This window comes from Cyprinus carpio, chromosome B8, assembly GCF_018340385.1.
Source record: "Cyprinus carpio isolate SPL01 chromosome B8, ASM1834038v1, whole genome shotgun sequence".
In the NCBI taxonomy this organism is placed as follows: Eukaryota; Metazoa; Chordata; class Actinopteri; order Cypriniformes; family Cyprinidae; genus Cyprinus; species Cyprinus carpio.
In genome coordinates this window covers 865,737-879,229 of record NC_056604.1, presented here as the reverse complement: position 1 = coordinate 879,229, position 13,493 = coordinate 865,737, and the positions used below count along the sequence as shown (strand labels likewise).

The following is a 13,493-nucleotide window of genomic DNA, read 5'->3' as shown; positions in this document are numbered from 1 at the left end:
GGTGACGTCACAGCGCCGTTCGCGGAAGTGGGGCAAAAGTCACGGCGGAGCGTTTCACGGCAGATCCGCAGACTGGCACAGTAGAAAAAACATCACCTCAGTCATCATAAACACAAAAACATACATCACCTGAAGATGCCTGCGCCTTTGACTTTCGACGGCAGAGTGGTGCTGGTGACCGGAGCCGGAGGAGGTCAGTTCATCATCATAAACTCACGCAGTTATACAAATATGATAATGCAGAATTCGTTAATAGAGGGATATAATGAGTGTTGCAGAAGTTTAACGCGTTAATGCATCAGGCAGACACTTTCTGAGCAGTAAACAGAAAACACTAACTTCTCTATTATTTACATTTTAATGTGAAAGTTACGGCTGACGCGTTAATATAAATGTTATATATTTATTAACATGCATTATTTTGCTCCGAATATTGAGTTTAAAGGCCTTTCTAAGTACATAAGCGTGTTGTTTGGCAGTGGTGCAGCTTTTCTGTGTCGATCAAAGTTCAAACAGCAGATAAGAGTCACCGACTCCGCGCGCATGGTGGTGTCATTCAGTTTAGATAAGGCTGATATTTATAAATCACTCAGATAATTATGCTAATGGTGTTAATCTTGTGTGTTTCGCAGGTTTGGGGAGGGAATACGCTCTGGCGTTCGGTCAGAGAGGAGCCGCTGTCATCGGTGAGTCGCTCTGATCGGATCATTGATTCAGTTCAAGTGAGTCGCGGCTCACGACTCGCTCTCTGTTCCTCACACAGTCAATGATCTGGGAGGAGATATTAAAGGAGGTGGCAGGAGCTCAGCGGCCGCTGATAAAGTGGTGGAGGAGATCAGAGCTAAAGGGGGCAAAGCCGTGGCCAATTACGGTCAGTGATGAATCAACTCCGGCTCCATACCTGTGATTCACCTGTGTTCATGATGATCTGACCACTGGTTTCTTCACCTCACAGATTCAGTGGAAGACGGGGAGAAGCTCATCCAGACGGCGCTGGACACATTTGGCCGAATAGGTGCAGTTTCCAGACCTGCAATATGATTATATTTATTTGTGCATCATCTCCAGACTAGTATTTCTGTGGAGTGCATTAGAGCCTCTCCACCTTCTCACTGACATTTGGTTCTGGAACTGAGTTTTCATTTCATTTTTTCCACAGGGATTTTAAAACTCTTTTTTTAAAGCATTAAAAAACCCATGAAACACACCAACCTGCTAAAAGGAGAATCACAACATTACAAACTTGGATAACACTTTACTTAGATATATATATATATATATATATATATATATATATATATATATATATATATATATAATGCATTATCAAAGTAGTTTTAATGCATTAATTATTCCTTGTAATGCACCTTATAATGCATTTTATATTTAATGAATAATTGTAACCATAGTTATAATACTGATCTCTCCGTTATTCCACCTTTAGAAAGCATAATGCATTAAAACACAAGACAAACAAACCTTCAAATATTATAATGCATTTTACAATTATGTATGAAAAGATATAATGCATTACAGCGTACATTATTAATGCCTTAATAAAGCATCATACAGAAAGGTTTAGGTGAAGTTTTACCCAAACACTGATTCAAAGTAAAAAAGCATTTGAAAATTATACTGAAACACAAAGATACATGACTGTGTGTACTTGACAGCTTTGGAAAGAACTACATTCCCATGATGCACTGCGAATGACAGTCAAATAAATGGCAAAATATAAAACATTCATTTGAAGTTGATTGTAGAGACAACATGTTTGCATATATATATATATATATATATATATATATATATATATATATATAGCTGCTGTGTTTCTGCGTGCTGATGAGCAGTTTGTGTTGTTTTTCAGATATCGTGGTGAATAACGCTGGGTAAGTGCATGGCTGAGATCAGTGTCGGGGAACACAAGTTACGTAATCAGATTACTTTTGTAAAAGTGACTAGTAAAGTAATGCATTACTTTTAGTTTAGAGAGAAAAATCAGAGTTACATTGTCAAACACGTAACTCCAGATACTTTGTTTCCATGTGTTGAGTGACAGCTCTGGTGTTGCCATGGTGACAGAAATCAGGAGTAGGGTTGAAAAAAGTTGGAAAATTTCCAGTAAACTTTGGAATCTTCAGGGAATTGTGTGTGAACATGATCTAACTGTAGATCTAGACTACATATGAAAATGTTTTACTCCTCTCACTGCACAAAAACACTTTCAGTGTTCCTCAAAATGAACAAAAACAGTTGAATGAATATTCTTCATGTGATTAGTTTGAGCGGCGCCCTCTACTGTACAGACGTGAATTTACACTTCCTTCAGCCTGAGCCGCATTCACTTCACTTTTGGTGTGAAAGGGCTTTTACATTTATAAAAGAGGAGCTTATTTATATTAAAATCAAACAAGCAAGCCCCGCCCAGATTTAAAAAGTAACGTACGCATTAATTTCCATAAAAAGTAACAAAGTAACATAATTAGTTCCTTTTTTTTTTTTGGCAGTAACGCAATATTGTAATGCTTTACTTCACAAGTCCACTGGTTGTGTTGGGTGACTGTATCTCTCTGCTGTGTTCTGAAGATTCTGCGGGACCGATCGTTCGCCAGGACCAGCGACGTAGACTGGGGTACGTATCGACATTATCAAAGTTTTAAACTAAAACCTGTTCACAAAGCTGCTGAGACAAACTTTCACTAAGGAATAGAGAAGTGTTAAGCATCTTACATGTGTGCTTCTCTTAAACGATTCTAAACAGTCTTTTAATGAACAGAGTAGAATAATGACGGCTGATAGTAAGACATGCAAACGTAGAAGAAAACCAAACTGGACTCAAGAACAGCTGTTACTTCCTGTCCAGCTGCTTCATGAGAACAAGGATAGAATTCAGAGTAGAGATAACCTCCTCAAAACCAAAGTCACACCTTTATAAATCTCAAGTGTTTCTAAAATGTTTCTGTTCCGAGGCAGATTTCCAGCAGCAGCTGTTTTAGGAGAGTCACTGCTCCTGACCTGTCACAGATTCAGGAGCCAGTTTTAGAGCCCAAACACTCTTAGAGCAAACATTTACTATTGACACGCACATTATTCTTAAGATTTTCTCCTAAATCGGCGAGTTATGAGCTACTTTAAGATGTTTTGTGATGTCTCTCAGACCTGATTCACCGCGTGCACCTGAGGGGCTCCTTCCTGGTCTCGAGGGCCGCCTGGAACCACATGAAGAACCAGAAGTTTGGGAGGTTTGTGCAGATCTGTTAGAGTCTTCTGTGGTGTTCCCAGCCGAGCGTCACGGCTCTGGATCTGTTCTCAGGATCATCATGACGTCGTCCGCGGCGGGAATCTACGGTAACTTCGGTCAGGCCAACTACAGCGCGGCCAAGCTGGGTCTGCTGGGTCTGTCCAACACGCTGGCCATCGAAGGACAGAAGTACAACATCCACTGCAACACCATCGCTCCGACCGCAGGATCCCGCCTCACCGAGACCGTCATGCCTCCAGGTCCAGACCTCACACCTCAAACACTCAATACACCAATACTCTCCCCGCAGTCTGAAGCATTGAGAGGAAAATCTGGAATCTGAGGGAGCAAAAAAATCTAAATATTGAGAAAATCATCTTTAAAGTTGTTCAAATGAAGTTCTTAGCAATTCATATTACTAATCAAAAATTAAGTTTTGATATATTTACGGTAGGAGATTTACTAAATATCTTCCATGGAACATGATCTTTACTTAATATCCTAATGATTTTTGTCATAAAAGAGAAATGTATAATTGTGACCCATACAATGTATTGTTGTCTATTGCTACAAATATACCTGTGCTATATGACTGCGGGGACACATTTGTTACAGTGTTGCCAAAGCATTTAAACACATATTTTGCAGCTAGTTTGACTGCCGTCTCTGAGTATAGAGCGTAGAGTCATTTAGAGATAAATATAAACACTGCAATGCTTCAGACTGTGGAAGAATGTTTGTCTTGTGGTGTATTTGGGGCAGACGAGAAGAAAGTGTTTCTCATCCTCTATTTGATTTAAGTGTTTACATTATCAGTGTTCTCGAGGAATCCAGGATTTGTTATGTCTTTCTCTATTTCTAAGTTCAGTATTATGAAAGGATTTGTCTTTCTTTTAATTGTTTGATTGATGAGTAATGTGGCAGTTTGGTGGTTCTGTTAAGGGCTGAATAACACATAATTCTGTGTCTCAGACCTGGTGCAGTCTCTGAGGGCCGAGTACGTGGCTCCGCTGGTGCTGTGGCTGTGTCATGACGCGTGTCCGGAGAACGGAGGACTGTTCGAGGTGCACAGAACGCTCCTGGCACTCAAACTGTAGACAAACACAAGGCTCAGGGGTTTGATTTCAAGGGAATGCATGGACTGAACGGACACATACTGTACCTGGAATGCATTAATGATGCGTACATGTAAACGTGTTTATTCTGAAACTCATCCGCTGCTGTTTGTGTTTTAGGTCGGCGCCGGATGGATCGGAAAATGTAAGTTCTGCTGAACCTGATGATCTCTGTGGAAGAAGATCCATGACTCACTCTTATACACACAGTTTATATACACACATGTGTCCCTGCAGCACAGCAGCAGTCATCAGTAGCACAGGTATATTTGTAGCAATAGACAACAATACATTGTATGAGTCACAATTATACATTTCTCTTTTATGACAAAAATCATTAGGATATTAAGTAAAGATCATGTTCCATGAAGATATTTAGTAAATCTCCTACCGTAAATATATCAAAACTTAATTTTTGATTAGTAATATGCATTGCTAAGAAACTTCATTTGAACAACTTTAAAGATGATTTTCTCAATATTTAGATTTTTTTGCTCCCTCAGATTCCAGATTTTCAAATAGTTGTATCTCAGACAAATATTGTCCTCCTAACAAACCACACATCAATGGAGAGATTATTTATTCAGCTTTCAGACGATGTGTAAATCTAAATTTCACAAAATTGATCCTTATGACTGGTTTTGTGCTCCAGGGCCACATACATACTATATATATATATGTGTTTTCACAAGAAATCCTTGAAATGTCATTTTGAAGTCGAGTCACTTTCATTCATCAGAAACACCCAAAGCTTGTTTATGTTAATGTTTATAGTGTTTTTAATATTTAAGTGCTTATTTCTCCACATATAGCAGTTAAGAGCTGGAGGATAGTTTACGTGATGACCGTATGAACAAAATCAGGTGACCAGATCACATGACCACTGCGCTGAGAGACTGCTTCAGCGCTTTATACAGGACAGATCGTCTCAAAGCAGCTTCACAGTCATAAACAGTGTTGCAAACTTCATCAGGTCTGAACTGACTTGATAATACGGTCATTGTTTCAGCAACAGTGATGATGGTGTAGAAGACAGCAAATATGAAACACATTTAGTTTCTGCTGTACAGCAGCCCTTCAGAAAACAATAGAGTCATTATTCAGATCAAATCAGGTTACTGTGTTCACTTCATGTGATTTCTGTGATTGATCACTCAGTGTTCAGGTTAATGTCAGCTGTTACAGGAACAGACGTGACCCTGGAGCACAGAACCATAAGAGTCAATTTTTGGAAATTGAGATTTAAACATCATCTGAAGTTGAATAAATAATCTCTCCATTGATGTGTGGTTTGTTAGGAGGACAATATTTGTCTGAGATACAACTATTTGAAAATCTGGAATCTGAGGGAGCAAAAAAATCTAAATATTGAGAAAATCATCTTAAAAGTTGTTCAAATGAAGCTTCTTAGCAATGCATATTACTAATCAAAAATTAAGTTTTGATATATTTACGGTAGGAGATTTACTAAATATCTTCATGAAACATGATCTTTACTTAATATCCTGATGATTTTTGTCATAAAAGAGAAATGTATAATTGTGACTCATACAATGTATTGTTGTCTATTGCTACAAATATACCTGTGCTACTGATGACTGCTTCTGTGCTGCAGGGACAGGTTTGTGCTCATGTAGTGTGTGTGCTGTGCTGCAGTGCGCTGGGAGAGGAGTCTGGGTCGAATCGTGCGGCAGAAGAATGAGAGCATGACGCCGGAGGCCGTGCGAGACGCTTGGAGCGAGATCTGTGACTTCACTGACGCCAGCAGACCCTCCAGCATCCAGGGTAAACCTCACTCACACTAATACAGAACGTCCAGAGCGCTTCAGCCTCGTTACTGCACACCAGAGCTAATGAGCATACTCACTGTGTTGATGGAGTCGCTGCAGACGCTGGTGGAGGTTCTGTCCAGAGTGGAAGATGAACGTGGAATCAGAGCCAATCCGACCGGAGCCACCGCCGGCACTAACCCTGTGAGAACATCATCATCATCATCACACTGAAGAACACCGTGTTCTTCCTCACTATTACTGTCTCTGTCCTGTGTTCCATCTGAACATCCTGAAATCACTAAATGTGCTCACCATCAATACATACCAGATCAGGATGAGTTTGTTTCTTCATCAGGTTTGTAGAAATGTAGCACTGCATCAGTGTCTCATCAATGGATGCTCTGCAGTGAATGGGTGCCGTCAGAATGAGAGTCCAAAGAGCTGATAAAAACATCACAATAATCCACAAGTAATTCTCATTCTGACGGCACCCATTCACTGCAGAGCATCCATTGATGAGACTCTGAACATCCAGCATTAAGACGTTTTTAACTCAAATACATAGAGTCTATAATCCATAATAACACTTCCTCCAGTGAAAAAGTGTTCTGGTGTGAATCAGGAGAGAAATCTGCACAGATCAAGCAGCGTTTAAAACAGCTCTGAACAAATATGTGTCTGGATTTTGATGTGAGAGACAACAGCAGATGCACTTTTTCACTGGAGGAAGTGTTATTATGGATTATAGACTCTATGTATTTGAGTTAAAAAACATCTTAATGCTGGATGTGTTTCATCTTTTGTCTTCTCCAGATGTTCACTGATGGACTGGAGTGCTGTGGATTACTTGTGGATTATTGTGATGTTTTTATCAGCTGTTTGGACTCTCAATCTGACGGCACCCATTCACTGCAGAGCATCCATTGCTGAGACACTGATGCAGTGCTACATTTCTACAAACCTGATGAAGAAACAAACTCATCCTGATCTTGGGTGATCCTGATTTTCTTAAATAATTTTGTTTCTTAAGTAATCTTGATGTTTAGAAATTTGCAAGACGTAAATACTAAGTTAGAGCATGTGTACAGAGTGAGCAGTAGTTTCTCGAGGGCTCCTGTGTAAGGTGTTGTTGTGTTGGTCAGTCGTCGGCTGTGGGTCAGACGCTGCCGGAGATGAGCTTCTCGTACACACACATGAACTGTATCCTGTACGCTCTGGGCGTGGGGATGTCCACCAGAGAGCCTGACCACCTCAAGTTCCTGTACGAAGGCCACGAGGACTTCAGCTGTCTGCCCACGTTTGGAGTGATTCCGGCCCTGAGCGCCATGACGGGCCTCGGCAGCGTCCCGGACCTCAACATCGACTTCACCAGGGTGAGCGCCATCCATCTGTGGGTTCACGGTGTTTACATGTCGATCCGAGTGTGTGTGTGAGCAGTGTGTGTGTGTGTGTTGCAGCTGCTGCACGGAGAGCAGTATCTGGAGATGTTCAGAGCGCTGCCCACCTCAGGTGACCGCTGCAAACACACCGTATCTGCTCGAGCCGTCCGCTCACGTGGATACTGAAGATGTTCTCTCTCCTCAGGGACTCTGACGTCTCGGGGCTCGGTGGCAGATGTGCTGGATAAAGGGTCAGGAATGGTCATCCTGCTGGACGGTGAGTTATAACCAGTTTAACTAATGAGTCACATGATCAGCATCAAAGATTGGGGTTGGCGAGATTTCCAAGTCTGTTCTGCTCAGCAAGGCTGTGTTTATTTGTTAAAAAATGCTGTAAAAATTCAAAATATTATTATAATCTAAAACAGCTGTTTTCTGTGTGAATCTCTGTTAAAGTGTAATGTATTTCTGTGATGTGCAGCTGTATTTTCAGCATCATTACTCCAGTCTTCAGTGTCACATGATCTTCAGAAATCATTCTAATATGATGATTTGCTGCTCAAGAAACATTTCTAATTATTATCAATGTTGAACACAGTTGTGCTGCACAATATTTTTGTGGAAACTGATACATATTTTTTTTTTTTTTAGGATTCACAGATGAATAGAAAGTTCAGAAGAACAGCATTTATTTGAAACAGAAATCTTTACTCACACTTTTGATTGATTTAATGCGTCTCCTCGATGAATAAAAGTATTAATTTCTTTCAGAGTGTTATTTTTGACCTGTAGTGTATGTTTGTGTTTCAGTGCATACGTACAGCGAGGGTGAGCTGGTGTGTTATAATCAGTTCTCGGTGTTCATCGTCGGCGCTGGAGGATTCGGGGGGAAGCGCACGTCCCAGAAGGCTGTGGTGAATGAAACACTGCTCTCAGAAACGCTTTTAACTCCTTGAGCTCAGTCATTAATGAATGTGTTACTGTTTCAGGTCACAGCTGCTCCTCCAGACAGAGCTCCAGACGCTGTGATTGTAGATCAGACATCGAGAGATCAGGTGACACTCAACACACTCACTGCACCACTCTTCACAAGTTTGGGCTTTCTTAAGAAATTAATACTTTTATTCATCAACAACACATAAAAATTCACAAGTAGCACAGCTACATATGTGTCCCTGCAGCACAGAAGCAGTCATCAGTAGCACAGGTATATTTGTAGCAATAGACAACAATACATTGTATGGATCACAATTATACATTTCTCTTTTATGACAAAAATCATTAGGATATTAAGTAAAGATCATGTTCCATGAAGATATTTAGTAAATCTCCTACTGTAAATATATCAAAACTTAATTTTTGATTAGTAATATGCATTGCTAAGAACTTCATTTGAACAACTTTAAAGATGATTTTCTCAATATTTAGATTTTTTTGCTCCCTCAGATTCCAGATTTTCAAATAGTTGTATCTCAGACAAATATTGTCCTCCTAACAAACCACACATCAATGGAGAGATTATTTATTCAGCTTAAGATGATGCATTAATCTCAATTTAAAAAATATTGACCTTTATGACTGGTTTTGTGCTCCAGGGTCACATTTCTAATGTTGCAAAAACTCTTCTGAACTTTCTATTCATCTGTGAATCCTGAAAAATAAAATGCATCACAGTTTCCACAAATATTGTGCAGCACAACTGTGTTCAACATTGATAATAATCAGAAATGTTTCTCGAGCAGCAAATCATCATATTAGAATGATTTCTGAAGATCATGTGACACTGAAGACTGGAGTAATGATGCTGAAAATACAGCTGCACATCACAGAAATAAATTACACTTTAACAGAGATTCACACAGAAAACAGCTGTTTTACATTATAATAATATTAAGTAATTTTACTGTATTTTTGATCAAATAAAAGCAGCCTTGCTGAGCAGAAGAGACTTTTTTCAGAAACATTCAAAACTTATAGAACCCAAGCTTGTGACACTAGTGTGTATCAATGTGGTTAATGTTCATGTGAATCATATATTATATTATATTATATTATATATATATTCAGGCGGCTCTGTACAGACTGAGCGGGGACTGGAACCCGCTGCACATCGACCCCAGTTTCGCCGCAATGGGAGGTAAACGCTCTTTAACCGGAAGTGTGTGATTTTGAGGATGTTAAAGTACTCCAGATTAATATGCAGAGTCAGCCAATGGAGTGAGTTTGGGGGCGGGACTATCAGTTTGACCGGCCAATGACAGATCAGTCTGGAGACACAGAATAAGACGCTTCTGATTGTTGAAATGGTCCACAGGGTTCAAGTCTCCCATCCTGCATGGCCTGTGTTCGTTTGGCTTCGCCGCTCGTCACGTTCTCAAGCAGTACGCCGCAAACGACGTGTCCAGATTCAAGTCCATCAAGGTACAGCAGCAGCAGCACAGAGACTTTCATGACTAGCGCTGCCAATTAAACGTTTACTGCAGGATGAAGTCTGTTAGAATGAGCCTAAAATTCAAGATATATGCACAAAAAAATAAACGAGTCACTTATATTTATATGATATGGTTTAGTTTAGCAATATCACACCAGCGACAGTGCTGGGTGAACTGTGAAAAGTTCAATAAACAAGAAGTTCATATTGTGTTTAAGACTCAATATTATCCACTTTTGCTCAGTTTCGCAAATTAAAATATTTCCAATCAAAGCCACACCAGAACTGTTGAGCGTCTCTGAGAAACACACCGCAGTGATTCATTACTGAATTAATCTACGACTCTGAACGAATCAAGTGAGTCAGTGATTCAGTGACTCGTTCATGAAGGAATCATTTCTGAACGAGTTAATGATTCACTCGCTGCCACCTACTGGTGCTGTTTCATATTTAAAGTATCATTTAAAAATAATAATAATAATAAAAACATACAGAAATTTTATGCAAAGTTTAATAAAAATATTTCTTTGTAAAGATACATTTTGTAATGTCTAATCAATGCTTTTCTCATTTCTCACAATAATGACTTTAAGTGATCTTTAGGGAGGTGAATTCTCGGTCCAAATCGATTGCACATCATGTAATGAATTAATTATCATTTTCAACAGCCCTGTTAATAGCCCTGCTCTGTGTTTCAGGTGCGTTTCGTGAAGCCCGTGTATCCGGGACAGTCTCTGCAGACGGAGATGTGGAAGGAAGCGAACAGGATTCACATCCAGTGCAAGGTGAGGAAGCGCTCGCTCTCCCAGCATGCCCCGGGGCACAGTTCTGTGCTGTCCGTGAATCCCCACATCTTCACACACACTCTGGCTCCAGGTGAAGGAAACAGAACATGTTCTCCTCACTTCAGCACACACACACACCCACACAGATGCGTCGGTCAGCGGCGGGTCACCGCAGGCACGTCTGCACACACACACACACACACACACACACACTCTGAGATCAGACTCGCTCGGAGCAGACCGTGATGATGCTGTTCGTTCACAGACCGGCGGCCTGCAGAGCGACCTGGTGTTCGCTGAGATCGGACGCAGGATCAGAGACGCGGGTCAGGAGCTGGTGAAGAAGGTCAACGCTGTGTTCGGATGGGAGATCAGCAGAGACGGCAGAACCGTCCGAGAGTGGAGTGAGCCAGAGACACTGAACCACCTTCTGCAGAATATCATTCTCTTACATTCTAACAGAGATATCTACACATTCTTCAGTCAAGATGTATTTACTGTACAAGTACAGTGACTTCAGATCTATACAAATTTAAAACAGGCTAAAATATCTGCCAATGGGGTAAGAAAAATAATTATTTTAGTTTTTTTTTTTCTGTCCCATTGCAGTCACATGTATTTTATGATGCACATTAAGGGATTTATTTGGTAAAAGTGTTTCTGTCGTAGTTTATGTGCATGTTTTCTTTCCAGATAAGACATTTATCTTACTTTGGTGAGCACATGTTTTTTTTATGCATGCTTTTTAAATTTATGTGCATCTTGGCGTTTCCAAAGGCTGAACTAGATTATATTTTCTTGCCCCACTGGCAGATATTTTTGCTTGTTTTAAAGCAAAAACTAAGAAAATCATTATTTATTTTTACAGAAACAAGACTTGATATCTTAAATCATTTTACTTGTTCAGTAAATGCATCTTGATTGAAGAATGTTTAGATATTTATACTAGAACACAAGACACAGACACTGAGTAAGAGCATGAGTCTGAAGCTGATGTGTGTCTGTGTGGGTCTTGCAGCCATGGATCTGAAGACGGGTGGAGGATCTCTGCGCAGCGGAGCCTCTAAAGCAGACGTGATCTTCACCGTCTCAGACGAGGACTTCATGGAGGTGGTGAAGGGCAAGCTGAACCCTCAGAAGGTGCTGCGTCTCTCTCTCTCTCTCACTTCTGCCGCCGCGCTCATCCTGATGTTCACTCCTGCTGCTCTGTGTTTGTCCCGCAGGCGTTCTTCTCCGGCAAGCTGAAGGTCAGAGGGAACATCATGTTGAGCCAGAAGCTGGAGGCCGTGCTGAAGGACTACGCCAAGCTCTGAAGATCCTCGCCGTCGCTCAGAGCTGATGAAGGAGAATCATCTCCACTAATGAGAGCCCTGAACGTCTGACCTGCTTCAAATGATTCTCTTACGCAGTCTAGAGTCTTGTGTTCTAGAATAAATATCTAAACATTCTGGAATCAAGATGCATTTACTGTACAAGTAAAATGAAGTCCGGTTTTCTAAAAAAATAAAATAAAAATGGTGTTAGTTTTTGCTTAAAACAAGCAAAAAGATCTGATAATGGGGCAAGAAACAATCTTGTTTAGCCTTTGATTTCAGATTATTTTTCGTGAATCATTGGTAGATATTTCTGCTTGTTTTAAACAAAAACTAACACAAATTTTTTTTTTTTTTCAGAAAATAAGGCATCTGAAGTCATTTCACTTGTACAGTAAATTCATCCTGATTCAAGAGTTCTTCGATATTTATATTAGTGCTGTAAAACGATTAATCACATTCAGAATAAGGTTTTGTTTACATAATATGTATGTGTGTACTGTGTATATTTATTATATTTATATAAATACACACACATGCATGTATATATTTAAGAAAAAATATGTTGTTTATATAATAAATATATTTATAAATTATATGAATATACATTTATGCATGTAAATATTTTCAAAATATATTCATGCATGTGTGTGTATTTATAAATGCATAATAAATATACACAGTACACACACATATAAATATATTATGTAAGCAGAAACTTATTTTGGATGCAGTTAATCGTTTAACAGCACTAATACACACACACTTAGGAAGAAAATCTCTGCATTAATCACCTAATCATTTGATTCTGATTCATTCAGACGTTTCTAATAATGTTGATACAAATGCTAATACTGTACTGATGTTTATAATAAAAGATGACATAATCATTCATAAAAAATTAAAAACCCAGCAAAGAAATATGATGTTGCATTAAGTCATTTATTTTCTCATTACATACAGTGATGTATATTACAGATCTCTTCATACTCGTTATAAAATTAGATTCATTTGCGTATATATTCACATCTGAGAGGTTAAAGGGCAGAAGCATGATCACTACAGCCGATTCCTTACGACTTTACATCAGAAGAAAGAATGATTTCACGCTGTATTCCAGTGCAAATATGTGAACATTACGAAACCAAGACATTTACAGGAGATTCTCGATTTTGTGAGAGAGAGAAAAAAAAAAGATTATTTAAGTAATATATTTATTTTTAGATTTTTATTATTACGTGTATATGGGTTTATGCTTAAAACAGAGAAAATAAATTATGCCAAAAGAGAAAGCTATTATTTTTCTGACCCCGCTGACAGATATTTGTTCCTGTTTTAAACATGAACTCATTTAGTTTAATATTTCAGACTTGATTGTGCATCTCCAGCGACTGCTTCTCGGTTTACGGATGCTCGGATATTTGTGCTGGAAACCCAGAGGAAGAGCATCATTC

The 13,493-nt window shown here is 39.4% G+C and overlaps 2 protein-coding genes across 3 annotated transcripts in view; one reads left to right on the top strand and one right to left on the bottom strand.

Moving 5' to 3' along the window:
* The first annotated feature begins 9 nt into the window (after window positions 1–9).
* On the top strand, window positions 10–12,475 carry hsd17b4 (hydroxysteroid (17-beta) dehydrogenase 4). 2 transcript variants are annotated; one of them, XM_042729154.1, is made up of 24 exons: window positions 11–193; window positions 633–686; window positions 764–871; window positions 956–1,015; window positions 1,871–1,892; window positions 2,589–2,635; window positions 3,161–3,245; window positions 3,317–3,504; window positions 4,217–4,308; window positions 4,480–4,504; window positions 6,016–6,144; window positions 6,238–6,332; window positions 7,274–7,504; window positions 7,589–7,640; window positions 7,716–7,787; window positions 8,321–8,424; window positions 8,500–8,565; window positions 9,578–9,647; window positions 9,825–9,931; window positions 10,640–10,726; window positions 10,818–10,901; window positions 10,992–11,130; window positions 11,745–11,866; window positions 11,950–12,473. In XM_042729154.1, exons 1-24 carry the CDS (start codon window positions 136–138, stop codon window positions 12,037–12,039), a joined length of 2,187 nt encoding a protein of 728 aa, XP_042585088.1. In that variant the 5' UTR covers window positions 11–135; the 3' UTR covers window positions 12,040–12,473. The 2 variants fall into 2 exon arrangements, with proteins under 2 accessions (XP_042585087.1, XP_042585088.1); XM_042729153.1 differs by having other exon boundaries at window positions 10–193; window positions 10,818–11,130; window positions 11,950–12,475.
* Window positions 12,476–12,962: 487 nt separating this feature from the next.
* The window catches only part of LOC109074674 (dmX-like protein 1), a 50,135-nt gene continuing 49,604 nt past the window's right edge, over window positions 12,963–13,493 (bottom strand). Inside the window, exon 46 of the mRNA XM_042729173.1 lies at window positions 12,963–13,493. This exon is cut by the window's right edge and continues 1,218 nt beyond it. The gene's annotated coding sequence lies outside the window, so the exon portion shown is untranslated.

What these genes read in the sequence shown, in the direction of transcription:
- hsd17b4 (XM_042729153.1), top strand. Translation starts at nt 136, where the DNA reads ATGCCTGCGCCTTTGACTTTCGACGGCAGAGTGGTGCTGGTGACCGGA. An exon ending in CCACCGCCGGCACTAACCCT is followed by an intron (nt 6,333 to 7,273) that starts GTGAGAACATCA and finishes TGTGTTGGTCAG; the next exon opens with TCGTCGGCTGTGGGTCAGAC. An exon ending in TCAACATCGACTTCACCAGG is followed by an intron (nt 7,505 to 7,588) that starts GTGAGCGCCATC and finishes TGTGTGTTGCAG; the next exon opens with CTGCTGCACGGAGAGCAGTA.